Here is a 27905-nt window from a genome sequence, read left to right as displayed (position 1 = left end):
TAATAATAAAATCGGATAGTCTGACATCTTCACGCACATTGCTCTTTTGACTCGACAAACTCGTACCCAGACTGATAAACTTTTAATCTTAATAATAAAATCGGATAGTCTGACATCTTCACACACATTGCTCTTTTGACTCAACAAACTCGTACCCAGACTGATAAACCTTTAATCTTAATAATAAAATCGGATAGTCTGACATCTTCACGCACATTGCTCTTTTGACTCGACAAACTCGTACCCAGACTGATAAACTTTTAATTTTAATAATAAAATCGGATAGTCTGACATCTTCACGCACATTGCTCTTTTGACTCAACAAACTCGTACCCAGACTGATAAACCTTTAATCTTAATAATAAAATCGGATAGTCTGACATCTTCACGCACATTGCTCTTTTGATTCGACAAACTCGTACCCAGACTGATAAACTTTTAATCTTAATAATAAAATCGGATAGTCTGACATCTTCACGCACATTGTTCTTTTGACTCGACAAACTCGTACCCAGACTGATAAACTTTTAATCTTAATAATAAAATCGGATAGCCTGGCATCTACACGCACATTGTTCTTTTGACTCGACAAACTTGTACCCAGACTGATAAACTTTTAATCTTAATAATAAAATCGAATAGCTTGACATCTTTTGCCACATTAATCTTATATCTCCACATCAGATTCACTAAGATTAAAATTCGGGCAATGGCTTTAATGTCCCACTATAAAGTATAATTTATAATTCCCCCGGTAAAGGTTAAAAGCCTCACAGACTTTCTGTGCTCTCAGGCTATGCATCTTACAAATAAATGCACACGTAGACACACAAAGACACAAAATACTTCTTACTCAAAAATACTGTGCTTTCACTTTACTTCTAAAACGTTGATGATGGTAATGTACTTTCAAAATATCAATAATATTTAATTTTACGCCAATATCGTGATCACTGTTCGCCTTTTATAAACATCCCCCAATATCAATTACAATTTTTCACTACGCTGTCGTTGGGTCATCTAAAGTATCTGGTCAAGTTTTATTGTTCTTCATCATATAGTAGTTTTAACATTTAATCCTTTTATTGTTGCATATATCGATCGTTATTTATGAGTATATAAAGTTTGCAATTATAAATTTGTAACTTGGTTTGGTGGTCATTCTTACCTATTAGATTTATCCTATCGAAATGGTCTCCAGTCTATTAGGACAAATAAATAAATGAATACTTACTTACTTACTTAATTCAGGATAGTCTGGTATTTACACTAAATTCCCTTTTAATCTTAATACTAAAATCGGATAGCCTGACATATTTTTTAATATTTCTCTCATAACTCAACAAACTCGGTACACAGACCTACAATGTTTTATTATTTCTAACAGATTTGTGTTTCCATTATCAAAAAGTGAAGAAGAGCCCTGGGGAGGAGGTTGACATTTTGTGTTGTGATTAGCAGTATGATTTTACTAATTTTGCGTTAACGCGGCGAGTTGCCGTAATTGATCACCGCGGTTAAAATAGAAAATAAAATATGATAATGCTATGGCCGCGAATTTTGCAAACTGGAGACTTTTGATTTCGATGATTGAATTTGTTTCATCTACAAATATTGCGAAAATATTATAGTTGTTTATATCTAGGTCTCAATATTTTGTATAGCTACTTGTAAAGTATATATGTAAAAATACCCCGACCAGAGTTAGCATTTTGTATGTTAAAATTTGTCTATTATTGGTCCTTAGTAGTGTAGTAAGTCGAACGTACTAGATAGTTGAATCCTTAAGTCAATAACATTTTTACATTCACAAGATATTTCGTCATATTAAAAAGTCATGACTTACCAAAGTATTGGAAAACAACTTTATCAATGGCGTTATATTGTGTCAAATATATCTAGTTTGACAGTCTGTTTTCTATTCCCATCAAGAAGCTGAAGTACTTTTTTTTCGCAGATTACTTTTAGCACATTTTGGGAGCTTTTAATTCTGATACCTTTCAAAACTAAGATTGTGTTATTGTTGTGTACTACTAATTCTATTTAAACCAGACCATGATATGTAGAGATTTGTCGGGTTTCTTAACCAACATTTGACCTAAAATCATAACGACAACCTCAGTTTCTTTGATTTTTTTTACTATACTAGTCGGTAACCCGTGGGTAAATTCACTAACTCGCCCGTCCTTTATTTGCCGCATTATATGTTTCGCTACTGCGGTTATCATTTTGCGTGACAAACAGACGTATACAGCTATTATAAAGAAGCAAGGGAGCTTTAAACGCCGGGATCAGCCACAAGTAGCTGTGTGACACTTCGTGGAACGCCCAGTAAAGTACTTAATAAGACCCGCGGAGTTGAGCGCTTCAGTATAGGAATGAAGTAAAGCACACACAAAATTATGGTGTTTTATTCTCCCACAATTTTAGCTGAAATAAAAACACAGTTTACAACCCGTTGGTACACCGTCATGGAAAAAACAGTTGACCAACCTTTTATATTTTTCAGAATATACTCAAAGCTGAGCAGTTAGGTAAAAAAAGAGGTAAAAAATGCCGCGCATAAAATTTATCGCAACTTCGGTTAAATAGAAACACAGGAAATAGCCTGTCGTTAACAATGGGATGAGCGCTTGGTACAGGTATACTGTCTCGAACATGCTATATATGCAAAATATATACCATTTTCCAAAAAATTATATCCTAACAGCCCGTCGTTGCTCCGTCTAGCTAAAAAATCACTCAGCAATTTTTCTTTGTGGAATATATTTTCATGACTGTTATAAAAGTTGTAGTTACTTAACGTGGCTACGTGCCTCAGCTTTTCACATGCCTACATGCCTTAATTTTTGTGTGATAATTCTTTTTGTTGGATACTCCTCGTTGTTGCTAAAGAATCCAGTAGTAAGCGTTGTTAGTCTACTCTGAGTCAATGGAAAATCACGTGTTTTTTGTTGTTGTTGATACTTCAATGGGACCTTCACAATCTTTTTAAAAGCCTTGAACAGCAAAATTTCAACGCCTTAATTTTAAAAGGATTCATCTTTCGCAAAAATTATTTCCCTTAATTTCCCAATTATTTCGAATCGTGAAGGTTTATTAATAAAATCCCAATTACCGCAGAAGCACTAGGGCACGTAAGTACATAAAGTACGTTGCGAAAATAAGGCGCGTAGACACATAAAGCACGTAACCACGAGGGCACGTAAGGCACGTAATTTAGCAGACCCTGTACATGGCTAGAGAACGAGATGATATACAATCCCGATCGATATTAATACTTTTTTTCCGGTCCTTTTAGTCATCGCAATCTCTTGTAGGCAAAATTATGTTATACATCTGGAACTCCGTTATCTCAAATTTTCGTTTTGTGGAACTATTTTTCCGGTCCTTTCAGCTCACAGGACGTATATTTATAACAGTATTTTTTACTGATATACTCATCCTGTATATAAATTCAGAAATAAAAATAATAATAATAATCATTTTATCACGAACTGGATATAGCCTAGAGAAAGCAGAGTAATACTTTAAGCTTTTTTTGGAAAGAAGTAAGTTTAGTAACAATCACATACTACTATCAATATATATATATATATATTTCTTTTTTCTGTTCCTCGTTTTCGGCTAAACGAGTATTTTATCTCGAACTTCAGAAGGTCTTCGACGCTCGATAACTCGACTATCCTTTATCTCGAACTTTCGACGTCCTAAACTTTTTTATCAGTTCCCTGAGAGTTTGGGTCGACCGTATTTATTTTAACACGTGGTAATAAGAAGAAAAAAAGTACAAAAGGAGATCGACAAACCTGACACCACCACTTTCAAACCAAAATGGCCTTCGTTACATGTTTTCGTTTTTTTCTTTTTCTTTTGATTCTACCTTAATTCTGTAAACAAAATCCGCAAAAATCGCGTTCTGCGGAAATTTTCCGAAATAAAGCTGCGGCGCATCTTTTTCGAACAAAATACGACTATTATTAAAGAGACTAGTCGTTAGCCCGTAAAAAATCCACATGTCCGTCCGTCCTTTAAAATTACCAATCCCGACACATTGGATAAAATTTATCGCATTTGATATTCCTGTTTCCGTAGCACGATTTTCTAACTCAGCGGAGCGTTTGAGCAGAGACAGACAAATTACGGCTAGACTAGTCAGTCCTCAAAACATATCGCATTTGGTGTTTCTTAGCACAATGTTTTCGTGTGGACAGACAGACAATTATTAAGATAGGGAGCATAGACTTACAGCCTTTGATCTGAAAAGTAATAGTCACCATGAATTGAATTGTAGTCTGTAATAAAAGGCATTAAACATATTCGTAACATGTCGGGATCACCATTTAACCTAAAAATATGCTGACAAGCTTAACTGATCTGAAAGTTTTTTAGAAATTATGCACTGGCACTAAACAAATAATTTTGTTACATTAGTTGTATATATTCTGTTTGTACTCAAATTATTCATTTTTGATTTTTACGAATTAGAGCCCCGGAATCTCAATCATTACGATATGATCACCACGCTTTAACTGATGGAATTTTTTGTCCGTATTTTATATACATGTTGACCATTTCAGTTAAGTGCAAAGAAGTTATTTCATATTAAAAGAAATTCCGTAATGCTACATCTGGTGTGCGTCACCGAGTATCATAGTTTCATTTTTGTCAGGCAACCCAAAATTCTCTGTTTACACGTCCTTGCCACGCCAAAAAATTGCATTACATTGCGTTGTAAAAACATAAATAAAAGTGCCAATTTTCCGAAATTTTAAAGACGTACAAACTGTCTAACAAACTAAAGTTTTACACAAAAATCTTCAAATATAGCTACTGAAATTCACAAAACTAAAAAGCATTAAAGAAATCAAAAATCTACTGTTTCTTAGACTGTTTTGGTTTCGCCATCATAATTTTTCACTCGCTAGAAGTCGTAGTTTTTTCTTGACGTCACGTGGTTTATGCTTACCGAACACGGCGTCCTTTTAAGAAAAATTTAGGTTAGGCAGAGAAATCTTATAATTTTTACAACCCTGGGTTTTGGGTTGTGAAACGGTCACGACTCTGGTACAGACCTGTTCAACTGGTCTGTACCGGAGTGATGCTCGTATCCCCGTCTGAATGTTAGAAAAAATACAGATGCACTGCTTGATTTTTTCACAAACTCGTAGCCAGACCGATAACATGTTAATCTTAGTAATAAAGGTGGATAGCGTAACATCTTTTCACGCATTGATTCTATATCTCCGCAGAAGAGTCGTGCCCAGACATTATGAATTCTATTTTAAATAACTCCTTTGGTGCATTACTCTTATAACTTGACAAACTCGTACCCAGACCGACGATATTTTAATCCTAGTAATAAATTCGGATAGCCTGACATTTTTTCGCACATTGCTTATATATCTCAGTAAACTCGTACCCCAACCGACATAATTCAATTTTAAGTAATAAATTCGGATAGCCTGACATCTTTTCGCATATTACTCTTATAACTCGACAAACTCGTACCCAGACCGACGATATTTTAATCCTAGTAATAAATTCGGATAGCCTGACATTTTTTCGCACATTGCTTATATATCTTAGTAAACTCGTACCCCAACCGACATAATTCAATTTTAAGGAATAAATTCGGATAGCCTGACATCTTTTCGCATATTACTCTTATAACTCGACAAACTCGTACCCAGATTGACGACATTTTAATCCTAGTAATAAATTCGGATAGCCTGACATCTTTTCGCATATTACTCTTATAACTCGACAAACTCGTACCCAGACCAACATAATTCAATTTTAAGTAATAAATTCGGATAGCCTGACTTCTTTTCGCATATTAATCTTACAACTCGACACACTCGTACCCAGACCGATAACATTTTCAACTCACTAATAAATTCGGATAGCCCGCTATGTTTTTGCACATTGCTTTTATAACTCAGCAAACTCGTACCCTGACTGTTTTGCTAATATAATTGAAAACTAGTACCCAGGCTGACATTGTTTCAATCTCTGTAATAAGACGCCAGTTCCGTGTGTCTGTCTGTCATTTTTGCAAAGTGGATTATTATATTCACTACTTTCTTTGATAAACTCTATAAAACATCACCTATAAATTTGTTCTGTAAAGTACTAAACTTTGATGTTAACATAATGTTGACGTCAAAGGAAAGTATATTAATTAATGAAGCAATTACATTGCACCTAAAACTTTGAGGCCAAATAACTTGGAAATTTTTCACCGCGTGGGTAACTAAGGACCACCTTGGAGCAATTTGGGTAAGTTTCCCAAGCCTGGGTCCCCAATCCGTTTCGGAAGAGACGGGTCGATGACGTCATCAGAAAATATACAAATTTCTTAAAATAATTTTTTGCATATTTGTTCGTTTTTGCTGAGGTCAGCAAAATGTTTAAACCCTCATATCTCCTTAAGTGTTTGTCCAAAACAAATGATCCTATACATTATTTAAATCAGCTATTCAAGCTCTACACCATAAAGGCAACAAGTAAACAAATTTCCAAGAAAAAACATTTTGTCTCTTGACAGATCCTAGCTGACGTCATCAAAATTTAAATAACGGTCCCATTTTTGTTATCCTGTCTAAGTGGATTTTTCCACAGGCTTTATCGACTAGTTCAAATACTAATTTTAGACCTTCTTGTTTTTTAATGATGTTGGAAGACCTGCAAAATTTTGTATATAGTCTGTATATTATATTACAGAGGCCTGTATATTATTATACAGACCACTGCCTTTAACAAACAATAAAAAGTTCTATCGGGAGTGTGATATAAAGATACATAATCATTCCGTTACAGTGATAAAAGTTCAATAAACCATAAAAATATTGTAAGAGTTTTTTCTTTATTCTCTTCTTCTTTTGCAGATATGACTTTCTCGTAAAACAGCATTAAGTTTTCTAAAATATAAAATCATCTATCAAAATCTGGACAAAACTAAACACTATGCAGTGACGCACTTTGTATGTTTCATGGTGTCATATAAAAGAGTTTTGATAAATTAGCGTGTTGTAATATATTTATACGTTATACATACCTTGAACCTATAAATTAGATCCATTTCTTTAAATTTATAAATTACATCGGTATACTTGTGCTGTCATTAGAGAGCTTCAATTTACACTAAGGTGCCACCATTTACCTGGATACATAAACATGTGCTAAAAAATCACATTGAAATGTGATTAAACATTGTTTTTAACTACTCCACAAAGCAGTTTGTGTACACTCTTACACAGGTGCAGTAGGTGAAAAAAAAGTTACTCCATACCTGAAATATCAATAATCCCCAGATTGCACATATTCTTGCCTTTTTCATTTCAGTGCTTCCCATCAGGTAATATTATGAACTCTAAAGTGAAATTGTTTAGAAATATGAGAGGTTTAAAAAAATTTTTAACCATGCTTTCACAGAAAATTGCCCACAATTAAGGACACTATCAATCCAATTTAACAATTTAATTTTCAAATTGTTAGTTTTCTTAATCATTGCTTAGTGTGATATATACAACTACCTTTTTGCTCATTAAAAGAAAACATGCATCCAATTTTTAGATAAACAGTATTGATGAGAAAATTTGAAAAATTAGATTGATCGTGTAATACTCCGAAGTTTTGTGAAGAAACACTGCTACACATACAATAATAGGAAAGATACGCATAAAGAATTTCAGAAATTACTTATACACACTTTTTTGTAATAAATCATTTTTTAAGAATATATATATATATATATATATATATATATATATATATATATATATATATATATATATATATATATATATATATATATATATATATATATATATATATATATATATATATATATATATATATATATATATATATATATATATATATATATATATATATATATATATATATATATATATATATATATATATATATATATATATATATAAGCAATTTATAAGTATTTGTAAGTTCTTGTTAGATTATCTAGGTAGAATTTTCTAGACACTTTTCAAATATTTGCAATAATTTTTTTACAATGCACTACAAGAATATGTTAAAAAAATAATTAGAAATAAGAAAATTCTAGCAGTTTTCCAAGTGAAAGGACAAAAAAATTTCAAACGTAAACAATTACTAATAAAACCTTAACAAAACACCCTGCTTTTCTACCAGTAGAAGAAATAGTACTAGCAGATCCTATATTATTACTGGACAAACTTTCCATAATTTATAAACAGACACAAAATGATAATATTTTAACAATATCTACAAAGTTTCTGTTACTGTTTTACTGTCACAGTATACAAATTGTTTTGACAAAGTAAAACATTTTATCACTTAAATTACAACTGAGTTGAAACTTTTATCCCAAAGTAAAAGAAATTAAGAATGTAGTAAAAAAATTGACAAGAAGAATTCTCAAAAAAATTAAGAATATTTTGCCTACGCTTAGTTTAAATATATCTGGAACTTCATCGCAAACTGCGTTTTGACAAGCTTTAGAATAATCTCTTTTTCACAATTAAACGATATAGGTCATATATGTGATTGAGCATCCTGAGACTCATTTCCTAAACATGAATATATATCAAGAATATAACTTCAGACAAATAGTGAACTATTTTTCTTATGTGGTGCTTTAGGAGCATTGTAACAGAATTAGTGTAACAGAATTAGTTTAGAAATTTAGGCATATTTAAAGAGGCAGACAAGATGACTGGGCACATGATAGTCGAAGCCCTGAATAACATATTATCGTAATTATATTTATTGTGAATCATATAGCTATAGTTTCAAAAGTATGAAATGATTTAAGATAATGCTTGGCTAGCTATCTAGATTCGTGGATGTGCAGGTTAGAATTTTCTAATTTTTCCAGATCAGTCATGAAAAAGAACAGCTAGCTAAAGCTACAGAGCACACCTTTCGACTTGCCAACCTTGTTTAATAAAGTTAAATTTCTCTAAAGCACAGGGCTGTGCTATCTAGCTACAGACAAGAGGGTAATTATTAGCTATATATTTATTTTTTAAACAATTGTCAAGTTATCACAACACCAGGCACCTATAAAGTTACACACTCAAACTAACCATAGCAATAAGTCTTGTATTTTTAACTTCAATGTAGCTAGCTATATATATTTAATAGTACCATAACAACAACTCAATATGTATGTTTAGATAATCACGTAATTAGGACTAATACAGCTATTAGTTTAGAAAAACTTTAGTCTCCATATAACCTATATGATTAGCTAGCTAATCATATAGGTTATACTTAGCTTATTAAACAAGCATCCCCTTACAGAGATGGTCCGCCAGACTGTCAACCTTTATTAAACACAAGTGGAAATGTTAACGGCGTCCGACAAGGATGGCAGGCTATCCTATGAAGATGGCAGGCTATCCTATGAAGATGGCAGGCTATCCTATGAAGATGGCAGGCTATCCTATGAGATGGCAGGCTATCCTACGAGATGGCAGGCTATCCTATGAAGATGGCAGGCTATCCTATGAAGATGGCAGGCTATCCGAAAAAGATGTCAGGCTATCCTAAATCCAATTAGGAACATCCTTATTATTATTATTATTATTATTATTATTATTATTATTATTATTATTATTATTATTATTATTATTATTATTATTATTATTATTATTATTATTATTATTATTATTATTATTATTATTATTATTATTATTATTATTATTATTATTATTATTAATCGACATATATTTCAAGCATCCATAAATTACAATGGTTCTTAATGCTGAAATGTGTAAATACTAAATGTATGTGCAAACGTAAATATAAATTCAATCAGTAATAAAAACAAAATGAACATGAGCAAAAAGAGTATAGACGAAGCAGTCAAATAATCATACGAAAGTATTACAGTGCACTTAAAACTTTGAGGCCAAGTAACTTGGAAACGAGGTGGTGACGTCAATGTTTTTTCACCGCGTGGGTAACTAGGGACCACCTAGGACCAATTTGGGTAATTTTCCCAAACCTGGGTCCCCAAATCCGTTTCGGAATGGGCGGGTTGATGACGTCATCAAAAAACCTTCAAACCTAATATCTCTGCAACCATTTGTCAAAGATGCATGATCCTATACATTTTCTTGATCAGCGTTTCAAGATCTATACGATGAAGGCAACAGGTATAAAATTTCTAAAAAAATTTTTAAGGTTTTGACGGGTCTTTGCTGACGTCAGCAAAATTTTTAATCCCTGATATCTCCTTAGGCGTTCATCGAGAACATATAATCCTGTACATTATTTTAACCAGCATTTCAACCTCTACACATTAAAGACAAAGAATAAACAAATGAACGCGAATTTTTATATCTGCACTGCACTGCTGACGTCAGCAAAACATCTAAAACAACTTTCTTTTTATTGACCTTTTGCCTAAGTGGATTTCTCCACGGGCTTTATAGACTAGTTTGCAAAACAATATACGCAACCTCGTCCTCAGGAGTTTCAGTGTTTTTTTTTACATCAGTAGGGAATCTAAAGTAAAGCAAAATAAATGTTTAGTATTTTTTTAAATCCTACAAGTTTTTATATTGGTTTGGGGGATTGGTTATTGAAGTGAAACCACTTGCTCTGGCAATAAAATTTAATTCAGCCATTTCACCAGCACTGTGTACGAATGGATTTCAGGTCATAGTTTTGTGAGCGACATAACTAAATTGATTAAAAATAAATATTAAATATATTTGTTTTGATATTTATATATATACACTTAATAATAATAATTTATTTATTTATATTATTTAAAAGGCTCGTAACTTTCGGGTCGAGTGAAATAATATTAGACGATATCAATTAACAAAAAATATGTCGACAAATGATAAACTTTGAATAACGCTTTTATTAAAGGCTATTAACACGTAGAAAAATGTTTACATATAAACATAAGAATACCGTAGATCTTTTAATTAGCGCCTTGTAAGCGCCTTCCCTGTCGTAAAAAAGATTTAACACATTTATTTCAAGTACTATTCATTTAAGTAAACATATGTGAATTGTCCAATTGACGGGATGAAGACATAGCGATATTTTCAAACTCGTCGTAGACAAAACCAGGTATTCAAACTGGTCAGATGTACACGTTACCAGGTATTCACACTGGTCAGATGTAAAGCTAACCATATAATTAAACTCATCACGATCGATCTTCCAAAAACCAACAAACTAAACATGGCAAAATTACAGAATGCGGTTAGACTTTTCTTCCTTGTTGAACCAATATTTTTGTTCGTAATCTGCAATAGCTTTTGACCAAAACCAAAGTCCAGTGAGCTGACCAGCAAACATATTGCCATTACTCAACCATTTTTTATTCAGATAGTCATAACCCGGCCCAATGCCATGTGAATAGAAAAGATAACCAAATGCATCATGAACAGCAGCGTGATATGCAAAAATGCCATTGTTGTCGAATAAATATTTGTGTAAGAATGACGTATCTCCTGGTCCAACGCGTCCTAGAAGGTGAAAATAAGACATGCGAATGTTAAGAGAGTAGATCTACATCCATGTAGCTACGAGAAGAACAAGAAAGGTGAACAACAAGAAGGTATAGCATGTCTCCTGTGTCATTTGTTATTATAAAAATATTTAGTTTAATAAGTACTTTTAATACCTGATGTTGGATTCAGTAACACACCAAAGACAGGATCCATAGGTCCACCAAAAGAATCTACCCAATCAGCGATGACTTTTCCTGATAGCAGTTGTTGCCTACTTCCCCAATATGTTTTGTTGTGGCTTAATTCTTCAGAATATTCTAAAATAGTGAAAACAAGGATAAATTAGGATATATTATTCTGTATGTCAGTTACATGAACATGCGCATAAGATTCCTTGTACATACTTCCGCGATTTTTATAAACTTTTAAGAATCTTTCTCCATCCTTTTTCAATCGTGAAAAACATTCATTTTCGCTTTCTGAAGTACGCTTTCTGTATTGGACAAGAGGCTTGACCATTTCTAAAAACTTTCTTTCGTGTAATTCAGAGTATTCTTCAAAGCTGTCTGATCTCATAAATTCATCCAATTTCAGAAGAAATTGTCCCAAATCCTCATCTCCTTCCATTTTGGATGTATCTGTTTCCTAAGATGTATAAAACACAGCGTATAATATCTACCTTGACCTTTCCTGTTCACTTAAAAACGACATAATTATCTACCTGTCTATCACTTGTTTGTCCATGAAATCGAAGTCCAACTAATGATTGACAATATTCTTCAATCGTTTCAGGATAAGATTGTTGATCTTTCTCTCCAGTTAGTATTTTTGTATGATTATGAACCATTTTTGAATGCAACGAAAACGGTTGTGGTTTGCTTTCTTCACTTCCCATATCTTTTGTAGATGCTTCTTCTTAATATATCTTTAATTTAACTGATATATAGCAACTTCCTATCTATATATATACACCTTTCCCTGTGTATTGTTTTCCTAACATTAAGCGTGGTGAACTTTTCATTGCGTCAACGTGACGATCTTTTTGTATCATTTTTTTTAAGATCTTCCAAAATGGTGACGTATACTTTCGTATATAAAGCGTGGAAGTTTTTTCACATAGATAAACAACAGTTTGTTATTTGTTAATTTTCTTATTTATCGTCTGTGTGACGCAATTATTCCAATGGAAGTATTTTATGCACGCATCGACATAATTGGATTTATCAACAGCAGTAGATAGAAAAAACACACACAAGTTATAACCCTCCATAATTCATAACAAATTTAGAACAAAAATCCTGCGGTTTCTTTCCACGGACTAAGAAATAAGCACCGTGAGGAAGCGCTGTGGTTTTATGTAAACCTAATTGCTTTGATGTTGGAATTTATAAATTATTTCTTCCTTTGTTGACTTTATTACGTCACACATATGACGAAAGCAATAACATCTCATATCATTTCATGTAAGCAAACACGATCAAATTTTGTGCTTGTTTTCGTTTTTGGCAGCCAACTTGAAATATTTCGTGGTTTTATGCACCTGGCTGCGTGCAGTAACAATCAAGCTTCCTGTTAAAATACAAAGGTGACGTCACTAAAATGTTATCGAAACCACGCATTATGTTTTATCAGGAAAAACGGATTTATTGTTATGTAAAAATGTCGTTACAAAATGATATGATATGATATACAGTAGACTCCCGGTTATTCGAACCTGCACTTATTCGAATAATTCGGTTATTCGAAGTGAGATGGCGTTCCCCTTGGATCTGCTTACCCAACTCAGGCAAAAACACTCTCGGTTATTCGAACTTCAGTTATTCGAATAATTCGGTTATTCGAAGTGATTTTTATTCCCCTTGGGGCCAATTATAGGCTAAGTCACCCTCAGTTATTCGAATTTTTCTTATTGGGAGATCGTCGAGTGAGAACATTGATTTTCTGCAATTAAAACACTTTTTTTCTTCAAAAAATCAGGTTTCAATATTCATGGCTATTTACACTCTTCAAGCAATTTCTTCAAAAGTTCAATATTCTCCTTCGGTCCAGAGAATTGAAGCAAACAGGGGATCCTCAATCCCTTATCATCTCCAAAGTTAGTTCTTTTCCCTGTCACTTTTACTTTGCAAGTACACAACATCTTGACTTCAGAAAGTAAAATATCGTTTTGGCAAATTTTTTCATGACATCCCCCCGAAGAAGCCAAAGCAGTCAGAGTTAGAAGAGGCCTTAGAATTGTTGGAAAGATGGTCTTTGTTTGACGAGAATGGTCTTGAAATCAGAAAGCAGTTAAACATGATAACACGTACATGTCAAAAACACTACATCGATAGTAAAAAACAATGTAGCATTAAAGATTTTTTTAAGAGTTGAACTCCTTGTATTTACTAGATACATTTTCTTTATAATTTTCATATTTTAAAACCTGTTAACAATTTGTTCAAATTTATTCTTTCTTTAAAAAGTAAAAATTCTTTGTGTTTACACGCTCAACTGAACCACAATGCCTCAATTACTTAAGAAAAGTCCATCCCATTAAGGTTAAGTTGAAAATCTGGCAGGAAAACGAATTTTTCAGTTATTCGAACTCCCGGTTATTTGAAGTAAATTCTTATCCCCCTTGAGGCTTCGAATAACCGGGAGTCTACTGTAAAATGATATAAAAGATTAGAAATGTCAATAGAAAACACAACCACGCTCTCACGGAGCCATTTTGCACACACAGAGATGAAAAGTCTTGAGATAAAATCTAGTTATTACCCCGTGAAAAATTCCATATGTTCGCCCGTCATACATATTTCGACCCTAAGACTGCATCATCACCACAAAGTAACTTTTTCATATCTTGTGGCAACTGATATCCAAACGATATTGATGCATTTAAAAATGATGGTATGATGTTGACTGATTCTTTATACGATGATAAATACATTGGAATGTAACGCGAAGAGTCGTTTTGATGAAATGCCAAAAAGTAAACTCAATTGATTCCCGCGTTTTGTCTCCTCTTCTAAATGGTAGCTAATATTCCTGTGATCTTTTCGCCAGGGCTATTAAATTGAATACCGCATTATAATTGCATCTATAATTATATAAATAACCCAGATATCATTACTTCGTGCTAACAGATGGGCAAGAACGCACGAAATATGTGCAATGGGCGGAAAGCTGAGGACCCGTACACTTTCATGATGACTGGTGTTTTTAAACTTTTTGATTTTCTATAAATATCTGAGGGCTATACTGATCTGCACAAATATGGACTGACTGTCTTGAATAGAAACATTCAAGTTCCCAAACTTCATGTTTCTTGGAATATTAATACAAATATAGTTCTCACAAAAGACTACAAATTGTTTATTTTAAAAATATATTCCTACAGATGTTGCACAAAAAAGGTCATTCTATATATCCTCCTTCTTAATTAACTGTGAATTATTCAAATACAATCATCTGCACAAAGTGAGATTTGCGGGAAAAGTTGTCTACTCTTGAGACGTGCTTAAAGACGTTCAACTTTAGAGGCGTTTAAATTGAGTGATTTAAACTCCCTCTTAGCAACACTAATTGATTTACAAAAGCTGCATGAAATAGTTAAAGAAGTAAGTAACAAAAGATCCATTGACTAAGTTACAAAAAAAATAACTGCTACTCCAAATGAATATACAGCTGTTGTAAATAATGTTTAGTTAATAGAAAAACAAATGCAGATGCCTGTTTTATAAAATTTCGGCCAACCAAAACATATCTGCCCTATGGCCAGTTTACAGAGCTATTTGATTTGGGGAAGGCGTTTCATTGTGTCATGAAACTCCAGATGAACAACAAGTTGACGAAGTTCATTGGACGGTTATGCATACCATGGATGATAACAGCGGCACAGATCTTCTCTAACAAGCCTTCCCAAACGTCGGATCAAAATTGCTCTTCTTTTACAAAGGTACACTGATAAACAGAAATTTGAGCAAAAAGACATTATTAAAATAAGAAAGATATTCGTCTTTAATATCTGTAATCTTCCTTCGCATGTTTGGTCTAAAATGCACTTCTAAAGCTGATTGTAAATGGCAAATTTATATATTTTTGATTTCCATCAGAAACAGAAAACATGTAGCAAATTCAAATTACTGAATGCAAGCACTCTTTTTTGTACTGAAAACAAAACAGCTATTTTGAATTCTTTCCAGTAATGAGTTTTTTTGAGAATAAACACTGAAGATTGCGTTCTGATTGGTTAAAAGTTTAGAGCAAAATATTTCATCACTAAAAAATAGGAACTAAAAGCAAAACAAACAAAACTGCGCAGGCTCAGATACATTTTGCTCACCAGTTCGCTGTCCAATTTGCGTCGTGAATCCCCCACCCCCTTTCCCTGGGGTGAAGTTAGCTACGCGTTTATAGACATTGAATCCAGACACAGCATCAGGGCCGATTCATACACTGTAGCCGAGAAATGTACAGAATATTAGAAAACATTTGGCACTTTTTAACGCTCTTAGATATCGATTTGCGAAAAAGATGGGTTTAGCACGTCTACTTTAGTGCCGGGTTGTTCAAAATGGATGTACTTCCCAATAAAAACACAAACTTGGAGTAGAAAATTTATTTCAATTTTTTAAGAATAAACTGAAGATAATTTGGCGGAATCGGGTGAGGATGCTAGACTGAAGAGAAGATATTGTCTCAAGCTCACGTGTGTGTTCCCAATCAATTCGCTCTTCTCCACTACATCCCGGAGCTCTTATCCTAGTAGTGTTCGCTTTTCTCCACTACATCCCGAGCTCTTCTCCTAGTAGTGTTTTCTGGCTTAACTAATCTCTCAATCACATCCGAAGCTCCTCTCCTGTGATTCCATTTCCTCAACATACCTCACAAGAACCTACTCTTATGATCTCTAGCTTCTTATGCATTTCACACCTGTTATTAACCTCTTGGTGCCCCACCTCTGACTGTCAGCGCCGCACCCCCCTGCTGTTATTTCCCCAGTCATCTGTCCTGCTCGCGTGGTGCACCGTCGTTCATCTCCTCGCATCTGCACTTAATTCACCATACTCTTCCAGGGGTACACGCACATCTGGAAAAGAGAGGAAAAGAATTATTGCTGAACTTTGTACTGGAGTTCCAGACACTACTATCAGAGACTGCCTACGGGCCTACGATCCATCCAAACCTACCAAGCAGATAGAAAGAGTGCTAAATAGCTTCAATAAAGAGACTATTAGTAGGACATTTATTTTTTTATCTAAGAAACCGCATGGTGATAAAATGAAGAAAAACGATTTGTTAGATGCATTAATTATGAATGCAAAAAATTATTTTCCAGACAAATGTCAAATATGTAAAGAAGTGTATTGTTATACCATGAGTGATGCAACATTTATGGAATGTTGCATCAAAATGTTCACAAAAATGTTATTTTGAGCTTTTGGCATCAATGAATCTATTAAATGAGGTGGGTTTACCACAAGACATACTTTTTAAAATTCCTGGTATACATTATCTCTGTGCACTATGTGAAAATGGCATTATTACAGATGATATTTCTAATGAAGATAATAAAAATACTTCTCAACCCAAAGCTTTATTAAACAAACCTAATGGCCATGTTGGTTTTGATGTAATTGATCAGAATGATATAACTGATCAGATCAATAGACTTAATTTAGTAAACCCAATTGTCAATGTGTATGACTCTATCAATGATGACAAAGACAGTGATTATCCTGCTGATAGAGATACATCACATCAACTGAAGAAAAAGGTGTGTCACTTTTATCAAAAAGGAACATATAAGTTTGGCCGAAAAGGTGCAGATTGTCAATTTGCCTACCCACGAGCCTGTCGAAAACTTTTATTGCATGGAAACAAGAGTACGAAAGGTTGTAAGCTAGGTACTAAATGTACAGATTTTCACCCTAGAATGTGTTCCAACTCTATAACTAGAAGACAGTGTTTCAATGGGAGATGTTTGTTGGTGCATGTAAAAGGGACGATACGTAAAAGACCTGAACTGTTAGGAAATAGAACTAATGAGTCAAATATTTTACATGGTAATACTTTTAATCAAAACAGAAATAATCCCTATGATTTTTTAGAGGTGATTTACAACTTCAAAAGGGACATATTACAAATCATGGATTCAAAAATAAAAGATACTCTGGTTAGTCACCACAATATTCACAGACCTCCCACAACTCCAGGCCATTTTATGCAACCAGTTCATGCCCCATTACAACAGCCACAAATGCTCAGTCATCCACAACAGGTACCAATTCAGAACTTTGTGGAGCCAATCAATACCCCATTTCAACAGCCACAAAGGTTCAGACATCCACAACAGGTACCAATGCATCGACCAATGCCTCAAACTCAGAATATGAGACCAGGAGTACCTTTCAATCAGATGGTAATGAACAGTTGGAATCCAGCAAACCAACAAAGACTGCTTTAAACTATTTCTCCATATTCAATGTACAGGGTCTAAAGCCACTAACTGTGGCATCTTCTGTTCCTTTGATACATGATGTACTGAAAGAGAAGAACCAACTCTTCATAGCACTTACCGCGACCTGGTTATATGATCACTTAGATGCAGAATTGTCAATAGAAGGTTATAGACTCTTCAGATGCGATAGATACCGTAAAAAGTCTACAAGAGGTCGATCAAGTGGTGGAGTTGCAATTTACATGCGAGAGGACATTGCTACCCGATTTAAAGTGACACATGAATACAGTAATGGCGTAAACGAACTTCTTGTTTTGTATTCCGAACACAGTAACTCGCTGATAGCAGTATTGTATCGACAACCTGATGATGCAATGCATGGTCACCCATCAAGTTCGAAAGAGTTTAAAACGATGATTAATGATTTGATGAATACTCTTAATAGCTTTAGTGGCAAATTCCCAGATGTATTTCTTTGTGGTGACTTCAATTTGCCAAACATAAACTGGGAAACCCATATGATTTCTTCCAAGTCAAATGAAGATAAAGAAATGTCATTAGATTTTATGAATTTTTTAAATGAATTTCAACTTGTGCAATGCATTCATAAGCCTACACAACCGTGGCAATGTGCTTGATCTGCTTATAACAAATAACAAGGAACTTATTCACAGTTATAAATGCATACCTTCCTTACCATCTGTATCCCACCACACTTTAATTGAAGTGACAACTCATTACGACTCAATCGTTCTGTTAAGAAATAATGAGGTGAGAACAGCACATACACCGTTTGATGTATTTAATTACTTTGGTGAGTCTATAGACTGGGAAAATATTATCAACAAACTCAACTCTGTTGCCTGGGACATGATGTTGAAAGATATGAACCCCGAACAACAACTACAAAATATTATAGATAAAATTTTACTACTGTCTGAAGAACTAGTTCATAAAAGGAAAGTGTTTGCAAGGAAACAAGATAAACACTACATACCAAGAGATCGCCGTGTACTAATGAGGCAGTGTCGTAAGCTTATAAAGCGACTGTCCAAAACTTTTAAATACAAACAAGTGAAAGAAATAAAAGAACGATTAGTCAACATTGAACTGTCTCTGCAGCAGTCATATAAAGAAAGCAGACAATCTCTAGAAAAGAAAGCAATTTCTTCCATTAAAACAAAACCAAATTATTTTTATTCCTATGCGCAAAAACGTAGTAAAGTAGGTCCATTATTTAACAAAAGTAAACAGAAGTTCACTGATGATTGCAAAAAAATGGCTGACCTCCTGCAACAACAATACGTGAGTGTATTTAGTAAGCAACATAATTCAACAGCTGATGCTAATGATTTAACTTGTACCATTCCTGTAATGGCAGATGTTGCACTTACCACTGATGACATAATTGAAGCAATTAACACTCTATCTGCTAACGCAGCTTCCGGCCCAGATGGTTTCCCTGCTATATTTCTTAAAAATTGTGGCAACTCCACTTCTTATGTTTTGGTCAAACTTTCTCAACACAGGTGTAAAACCTCTGCTTTTGAGGACTGCAAAAATTGCCCCCATTTTCAAAGGAGATGACCAAGGCGAAGTGGGCAACTATCGACCAGTTGCCTTGACTTCACATGTCGGTAAAATATTTGAAAAAGTTATAAAAAAGAACATAGTTGATCATCTTGTACAGTACAATCTCTTTAACAACTCACAACATGGTTTTAGAGAAGGTCGTTCCTGTTTATCACAGCTACTGACCCATTAGGATACAATCCTATCCTTTCTTGAAAGCGGTTCAAATGTAGATGCAGTTTACTTAGATTTTAGCAAGGCATTTGACAAAGTGGACCACTCCATCTTAGTTGCTAAACTGAAGCAACTTGGTATAAATGACAAACTGATAAAATGGATTAAATCATTCCTTAAAGACAGAATACAACATGTTCATGTCAATGGTGTAAAATCTATACCCGCTAACGTTGGATCAGGGATTCCACAGGGGTCTGTTCTTGGCCCACTGCTTTTTCTAATCATGGTTGGTGATATCAATCAGAACTTAAAATATTCTTTAGCATCCAGCTTTGCAGACGACACACGAATTCTGAAAGAGATTAATGGCCTCATGGACACCTTTAAACTCCAAAGTGATCTAAATATAATTTATAAGTGGACAACTGAAAATAATATGAAACTCAATGGGTGTAAGTTCGAGCACCTAAGTTATGGAAAGATTGAGTCTTTGAAACCACTCTCTGTATATCTAAGTAACACGTCAGAAAAGATTAACAAAAAAATCACTGTGAAGGACTTAGGAGTTATAATGTCGAATGATTGCAAATTTAATAAGCATATCTCAAACCTTATATCAAAGGCAAACAGGATAACTGAATAGATATTACGAACATTCGAGAGCAGAGAAAAAACGAGATGTTGAGACTCTTTGGAAATCATTAGTTATTCCCCACCTTGACTATTGTTCCCAGTTATGGTCTCCACTAATGAAAGGACAAATACAAGACATAGAAATGGTGCAAATAACCTTTACTAGAAAAATCCTTGGAACTCAAGGTTTTTCGTTCTGAGACGTACTAAAAAGATTGAATCTGTATTCTCTGGAGAGAAGAAGGGAACAGTATGCCATAATTTACATCTGGAAAGTGATTGAAAAAATAGTACCAAACTTTGGTCAGGAAACTGGGAAAGGAGGCATCACATGGTACACGAATGATCGTTGGGGTCGAAAATGTGTTGTTCCTGTAGTGAAGAAAGGGCCATTTTATAAGATTCGTTGTGCTAGCTTGGCTGTTCAAGGAGTACGATTGTTTAATGGTCTATCAAAAGCAATACGCAACCTATCTGATTGCAGCATAGACTCTTTCAAGTCGAAGTTGGATAGCTTTTTTGCTACTGTTCCTGATGAGCCACTGATACCAAATTATGTTCAGTTTCGAAAGGCCAACACGAACAGCATCATTGACATGATGAGCATTGGACTCGCCGAGTTGGATGCGTGAAGATCTCACAAAATCTACTTCAAAGTATTCAAAGTAAGTAAGTATCTCTACACTTTGTGGCTGCCCAGGGCAGCCCAGCACCACCAGCTAAATTTAACACATTGACATAATTGAGTTAAGTTTCCAATTGCTTCCACCACTGGACTAAAACCTTGTTGGTCGTACTAAGCCAAACTGCGCCAATTCAAGGAAACCGTGTAGCGAAAGCAATTGGACATCTCTTTACGCTCGACGACGTTATGTAACCTCGATGAACCAGTTCAATTGTAGATAATCCGTTATCGTTCCAACATGTGTGGCGATGATGCAGGTGTGTCACATAAAGACAAAAATTAAATAAAATTAACCAAATATATGGGTGGGTGGGTGGCAAAATTATTTCAGTTAAGCAAGTTATTGCTACTACTGGTGAGAAACTAAATCAGAGTAACTCTCTCCTATTTATAGGGCCCCTGGATTGTTGGCTAACTTAGAACCTCCTAATATGGACAGACTATACCCAAACCTCTAAAGTATCAACAACAAGAAAGTTGCTTCAAGTTATGACACATAGCTTTGATTTGGTTAATTGAGACAAAGATGCCTTCGGTGAGCAAGACAACCTTGTGTACCCTTAATGATGCATCTGCATAGCAGCTATCAAGTATTGGGAACTGCAATTAACATGAGCAAAACTGTGTTTAGCTCCATCTGCCTTTTTATTTGATGTACTTTTTTGTTATGCAGTGTCAGTGGAGATGGTAACTCTCTTTACAGATCTATTTCTGTATTGTTGATTCGTGATGAAACCCTGGCTTTTGAGAATTTTGATCAACCGCTTGACAATATTCTTGTGCAATGTTTATTGGATGGTTGTGATGTGTATACAAAGACCAAGTCAAGAGATTTGGCCATAATTGAGTAAGCACAATGTGTTTCAAAATCCTTCATTTGGTCATCATTTATGTGCGTTTTATCAATTTTTAATGTTGTTGAGGTATAATAATTTTTTACTAAATGTCTAAACTCCTGTGATCAAATGGTATTATATTTATGATACAATTTTGTAAAAAATTCAGGTTCGATTCCTGACAGGAGTAAACTATATGTGATGCAGGCAGTACCTTTAAAATTTGTGTCACTCTATATATTTTTTAATTTTGTAGCATCCTGTTAAAACCACCAATCAAAGCTTATGATATAAACAAATGGACAATTTATTCAACACAATTGTTGAGCCCAGGAGAGGTGTTGCTGGTGTTTCTGTGAAGTTATTTTGATTTAACTAGAAGGTTAAGTTTAAAGAATTTCTGCGACTATAACATATGCCCAGTTGGATATGGGGGGGATATTTTGGAAAAACTATCAAGGTGCTCTACCAACAGATATCGCGTCTTTACTTAAAACCACAAATAGGTACACATTTCCATCAATCCGTGAAGTTTTAGAATTTTGGCTACAATTCCTGTAACCTCATGCACTTGTGAGAAAAGTATCTCTGGACTAAGGCGTTTAAAGATTCAGATGCGAAACATGATGTCGAAGGAAAGGTTAAGCAGCCTAGCAGTTATCATGTTTAACAGGTCAATCACTGTGATCTCTGATGAAGTGATAGATGAGTTTGCTGAACAGAATAAGAGATAAAGGCTTTTTGAAATACATATACTTGCTGATTGATTTATACATAGTTTACATGTTTTATAAATTTTAGCTGTATATTTTTTATGTATATTGTTACTTATTGTACTTTTTAACGCTGGAAAAAGCCTGAACAAGGTGATAAATTTTGTTACTATTAGGTCCGCCCATTGGCGTATTTTAACGCCCATTCTGGGCGGTAATCTCCCGGAAATTTTTTTGCTTAGTTACATAAAAATCCTGGATCTGGCCCTGACGTCGGCCTAACTTATGGCCGATCCTTATTTTTCCACCCCCAAAATTAATTTATCCTCCATTTTGGACCGCACTTAAATCCGACAAATGAACAAAGAAGAAAAACGGTCCGATTGTTATGAAATCTTTTCAACCTTTTTGATTTTTTCAATCTAGCGTAACATTATTGTCACCATTCGTTCTCAATTTATCAGCACCTGACTCCACCTCTATTTTTAGTACCTGTCAAACTTCGTCACATTATTATCATCATCATCATCATAATCATCTTGGTAGTCGTAGTAAAATGGCTGTGTTATCTTCTACACTTGCGTTTCGACGAAAACTGGGATTTTTTCTTCGATTGTAGTCGGTGTGAACAAAGTGCATCAACTTCTTATTATATTTTAAGCCTCCCTTCTGGTATTGGTGATGCTCACAGAGGAACGCTTCCAACTGTCACTCTTACTGAACCTCCCTCGCATAAAAAAATAGAAAACATACCGAAATATCTAACTTGGGATGTGTCTAACAGTTATAGGTCCCAATGATCTTGTCCCGTGATTGCAATTTTTAGCTCTATGGATTTATTTCAATCGGAAAAGGATTTGCTACTTTTGCGATTGTTACTTGCTGATACCGACTGATGTTAATTCAGGCGGAGCCTCTGTAGACGTGGTATTCCCGACTTCCAACCTCAACTTAAAAGAATTCATCTTCTTAAAGATTTAACTGTTTCTTTCTGGCAGTACTTCTTCGGATCTCATTTCAAATGTTCTTGAATTTCTATTTTAAATTCTTTCTATTTCGAATTTTTTTTGGATACCCTAATTCGAGTGTTTGAAGTCATTCAAAATGGCGCAAGTTGGCCGAGCATTAATTTCTACATCTCATGGAGTATCTTCACAACTTCTTCACAACACAACTTCAGAGAAGATCAAAAAGGACGTTGCCTAAGCCTGACAATTTGGCATTCCAGAAGGGCAGAAATAGCTTCCAAAAAGTACCCGTATTCAAAAGAGACACCGTAACAGATTATTAACGGAAATTTGAGGATACTTTTGTAAGAAGAAGAAGATAGGGAATTTTTTACCGTACGTTGCGCTGGTCGATTGTTACTTGTAAGCGATGAAATGCTTACTGCAAGTCCATCCTTTGCAACCTTCACACAAATGGTGCAGATGTTAGCAGAAAAATCGTCATGTCGTAAACGGTGTATTGAGCGTTCGGTGTCCTAAAGCGATTGTAATTCGATAGGAAATGATTTTAATTTTTATTAAAACTCCTGTAGGATTCACTGTCCCAAACAAGACTACCTACATTAAGAATCTGTACCAATTTTAAATTTCATTGACAACATACAGACTAAATTTATGTAGCTATGTAGCTTATTTATAGAGGGTCGACTGACAGAAGTTATCCAAATATGGAATTTCCCGAGTCTCTTGATGTTACCTTTGAGGAAGATGCTACCCATATTCTGATCGAGTACTTAAACAGGTTGCATTTTCCCACGTTTATTGTAAGAGGATGAAAGAGCTATTTTAAACTTTGAATTTGTTTAAAAGTTAAACGATTCCTTCTGTTAAAGAAATATTGTAAAGATACAACAGCCTTGTCGTCACTGTCTCAAATAATCATACCAATTATACAACAAAAGCGATAGCGATAAAGATAGATATTAAGAGTCTTATAGCAGCTAAACAGAGATGTGCAGTCCTATGAAGTCAAGGTTGATGTGCTTGTCAAACATCATACCTCTATGTGCAAAGTGGGTTTCAAAAAAAAACTTTTTCTGTAGATTGATATCGTCCATCGATATGCTAACAATGTAACTTTTTAATTTCTACCACAGTACTGAGAAACTTAATACGATCTTACTCCCAAAGTAATGTTTCGCATATAACTTTACACACAAGATAAGGGAGCGTTATTGTGTCATACGCTCTGATAACTTACTGGCCCATTAAATGCTGACGTTTTCGAAACTTCGAGTTAACAAAGGATAAACTTAAATGCAATATAGAAACCATGTACATGTACTGCGAGTAATTACAGCAGACTAGACATATACGTGTATTTGTTAAGAAGTCGACAAATGTGGCAGCCAAATAACAAACACAAACATAACATTGTACCTTATTACGCCGTAAAAATCTTATTGACGACATGTCAAATAACAAACACAAACATAACATTGTATCTTATTACGCCGTAAAAATCTTATTGACGACATGTCAAATAACAAACACAAACATAACATTGTATCTTATTACGCCGTAAAAATCTTATTGACGACATGTCAAATAACAAACACAAACATAACATTGTATCTTATTACGCCGTAAAAATCTTATTGACGACATGTCAAATAACAAACACAAACATAACATTGTATCTTATGATGATAACGTCATCGGGTCAAAGACACCTTGGAGCTGTCATTGGAGATATCAATTACAAAAACCAATATGTGAATAGTAAAATTCAAGATCTTTCGAATCAACTCCAGCTACTTTCACAGATTGCTGTTATGGAACCACAGTCTGCATTTACTGCCTTCAACGCTGGTTTCAAATCGAAATTAACGTATTTGATGAGAACTATACCAAATATTTCGAAAAATTTACAACCAATCGAAGATATCATACGTAACGAATTTCTTCCAGCAATTACCGGAGGACATTGCTGCTCAAACGCTGAAAGGGATCTCCTATCCTTACCGATTCGTCTGGGTGGCTTGGGAATCACTAGTTTCGTGAATGAAAGCGACTTTGAGTATGACAACTCTCGTTCCATCACTGCTTCACTTTCCAAAGCAATTTACGAGCAAGTGGACAAATCTATATGCGAGATTGAAAAACGTCATTTGAAGAATCAAATCAAGGACTCTCGCAACAAACGTCATGAGGACAGATTAACAGATGTTAAAAAAAACTTAGACGAAAAACAATTACGATTAAACGACATATGCAGTGAGAAAGGTTGCTCCAACTGGTTGACAGTATTGCCATATGCTGAACACGGATTTGATCTCAACAAGCAGCAGTTTTGGGATGGAATAAAGCTCCGTTATAACTGGCCTGTTGAAGGATTACCGACGCATTGTGTTTGTGGGTCGACATTTGACATTCAACATTGTTTGAGTTGTAAGAAAGGTGGGTTTGTCACGCTTCGACACAACAACATACGTGACATAACGGCATCCATGTTAGGTGAGGTTTGTAAGGATGTGGCAATTGAGCCTTCGCTAATTGGGTTGACTGGCGAAACTTTTGATTTAGAATCTGTGAAAAAGGGGGATGATGTAAGAACGGATGTACGTGCTCGGGGATTTTGGACGAAGGGTCAACAAGCATTTTTCGACGTAAGGGTTTTTGATCCCAACGCTTCGAGACACCTTCAGCATACTCTCCAACAATGCTATGCAAAGAATGAGGCGGAGAAGAAAAGGCAATACAACACTCGCATCAACAAAGTTGATAACGGGACATTCACGCCACTGGTATTTTCTCTTTACGGAGGAATGGGAAGAGAGTGTGCGACTTTTTACAAGCGTCTTTCAGAAATGATCGCCGAAAAACGTAAAATAAATATTTCTGTTGCATCATCTTGGGTCAGAACTAAGATTTGTTTTGCTTTAATTCATGCTTGTTTGCTTTGTTTGAGAGGTTCGAGAGGGATTTATAAAAGAATCGAAATGGGGGATGATATTGTTTTGAGTGAGTTGTCAAGTTGTATCAAGTAGTTCGGTTGTACCAAGTTAATGAACTGTTAAATCTATATCTAATTTATTTTGTTTATTATGTTTGTTAAATGCTTTTGTATTGAAGTAACAATTTTTAGATTGTATTTATTTATAAAAAAATACATAACTTGAGTAATAAAAAAAACATTGTATCTTATTACGCCGTAAAAATCTTATTGACGACATGTCAAATAACAAACACAAACATAACATTGTATCTTATTACGCCGTAAAAATCTTATTGACGACATGTCAAATAACAAACACAAACATAATATGTATCTCATTACGCCGTAAAAATCTTATTGACGACATGTCAAATAACAAACACAAACATAACATTGTATCTTATTACGCCGTAAAAATCTTATTGACGACATGTCAAATAACAAACACAAACATAACATTGTATCTTATTACGCCGTAAAAATCTTATTGACAACATGTCAAATAACAAACACAAACATAACATTGTATCTTTTTACGCCGTAAAAATCTTATTGACGACATGTCAAATAACAAACACAAACATAACATTGTATCTTATTACGCCGTAAAAATCTTATTGACGACATGTCAAATAACAAACACAAACATAACATTGTATCTTATTACGCCGTAAAAATCTTATTGACGACATGTCAAATAACAAACACAAACATAACATTGTATCTTATTACGCCGTAAAAATCTTATTGACGACATGGCATGTCGCAATTACTTTCCACCTTTTTTTATTTACCTTGTCTTCTCTGTCGAAAAAAATTAAGGTTTGTTTCCATTTGACTGTATTTTCCAAGCTTACGAGCTTTTTTGTTGACGTGTGCATACTATGATAAAATTACTAATTTGCAAAATTTCTCTTCGTGGACATAGGTTGTAGGAAGTAAGAAGGACATAGAAAATAGGTTATTCTCAAGAATATCAAGTTTTTGTAACTCATCATCATTTTGTATAAAACACATAAATAAAAATTTACAAACAGTTTTATTAAAAAAATATGCACAGCTAAAAACAAATACTAACGAATGTTACAACACATCTAAATCAGATTTTAAACAAAAATTATAATAAATTATTGCCAACATCCCTGAAGACGTCGTTCATTATTACATTTTAATAACTAATGTATGACTTTTATATTCGTCCTTTGTGTTCAAAGTTGGTTTAATTTGACGAATATATAACGCTTCCAACACCATTAAATGATGAGATCGATCTGCATGATGAAACAAGTATGACAACGTCATCCATTATGAGTGCGATGTTGCATGACTTGAATGACTACCAACGAGACTTGTTGACCTTGTATTATTCAGTGTCCATTAAAACGTATAGAATGATATGTCATTCGAGTATCTCTG

At 34.3% G+C, this 27905-nt stretch overlaps 2 protein-coding genes and 1 long non-coding RNA gene across 3 annotated transcripts in view; all 3 read right to left on the bottom strand.

Annotated features, from left to right (window-relative positions):
* Window positions 1–6786: 6786 nt before the first annotated feature.
* LOC130613137 (uncharacterized) lies at window positions 6787–7277 on the bottom strand. Its single transcript, XR_008975604.1, has 2 exons — window positions 7061–7277; window positions 6787–6923 (listed from the first exon to the last, which is right to left on the bottom strand). It is a non-coding gene; the product is annotated as an uncharacterized LOC130613137 (long non-coding RNA).
* A 3585-nt stretch (window positions 7278–10862) lies between these two features.
* On the bottom strand, window positions 10863–12523 carry LOC130612688 (uncharacterized). The gene is made up of 4 exons (XM_057434040.1): window positions 12205–12523; window positions 11888–12128; window positions 11657–11800; window positions 10863–11498 (listed from the first exon to the last, which is right to left on the bottom strand). The coding sequence occupies exons 1-4, from the start codon at window positions 12376–12378 to the stop codon at window positions 11221–11223; spliced, it is 837 nt and encodes a 278-aa protein (XP_057290023.1). The 5' UTR covers window positions 12379–12523; the 3' UTR covers window positions 10863–11220.
* Window positions 12524–26454: 13931 nt separating this feature from the next.
* Window positions 26455–27905, bottom strand: part of LOC130612641 (uncharacterized) — an 87745-nt gene continuing 86294 nt past the window's right edge. Inside the window, exon 13 of the mRNA XM_057433987.1 lies at window positions 26455–27846. The gene's annotated coding sequence lies outside the window, so the exon portion shown is untranslated. The remainder of the gene's footprint in view (window positions 27847–27905) is intronic.

Source organism: Hydractinia symbiolongicarpus, chromosome 10 (genome assembly GCF_029227915.1).
Source record: "Hydractinia symbiolongicarpus strain clone_291-10 chromosome 10, HSymV2.1, whole genome shotgun sequence".
In the NCBI taxonomy this organism is placed as follows: Eukaryota; Metazoa; Cnidaria; class Hydrozoa; order Anthoathecata; family Hydractiniidae; genus Hydractinia; species Hydractinia symbiolongicarpus.
Note: the sequence above shows the minus strand (reverse complement) of the source record. Positions and strands in the feature narration are given on the sequence as shown.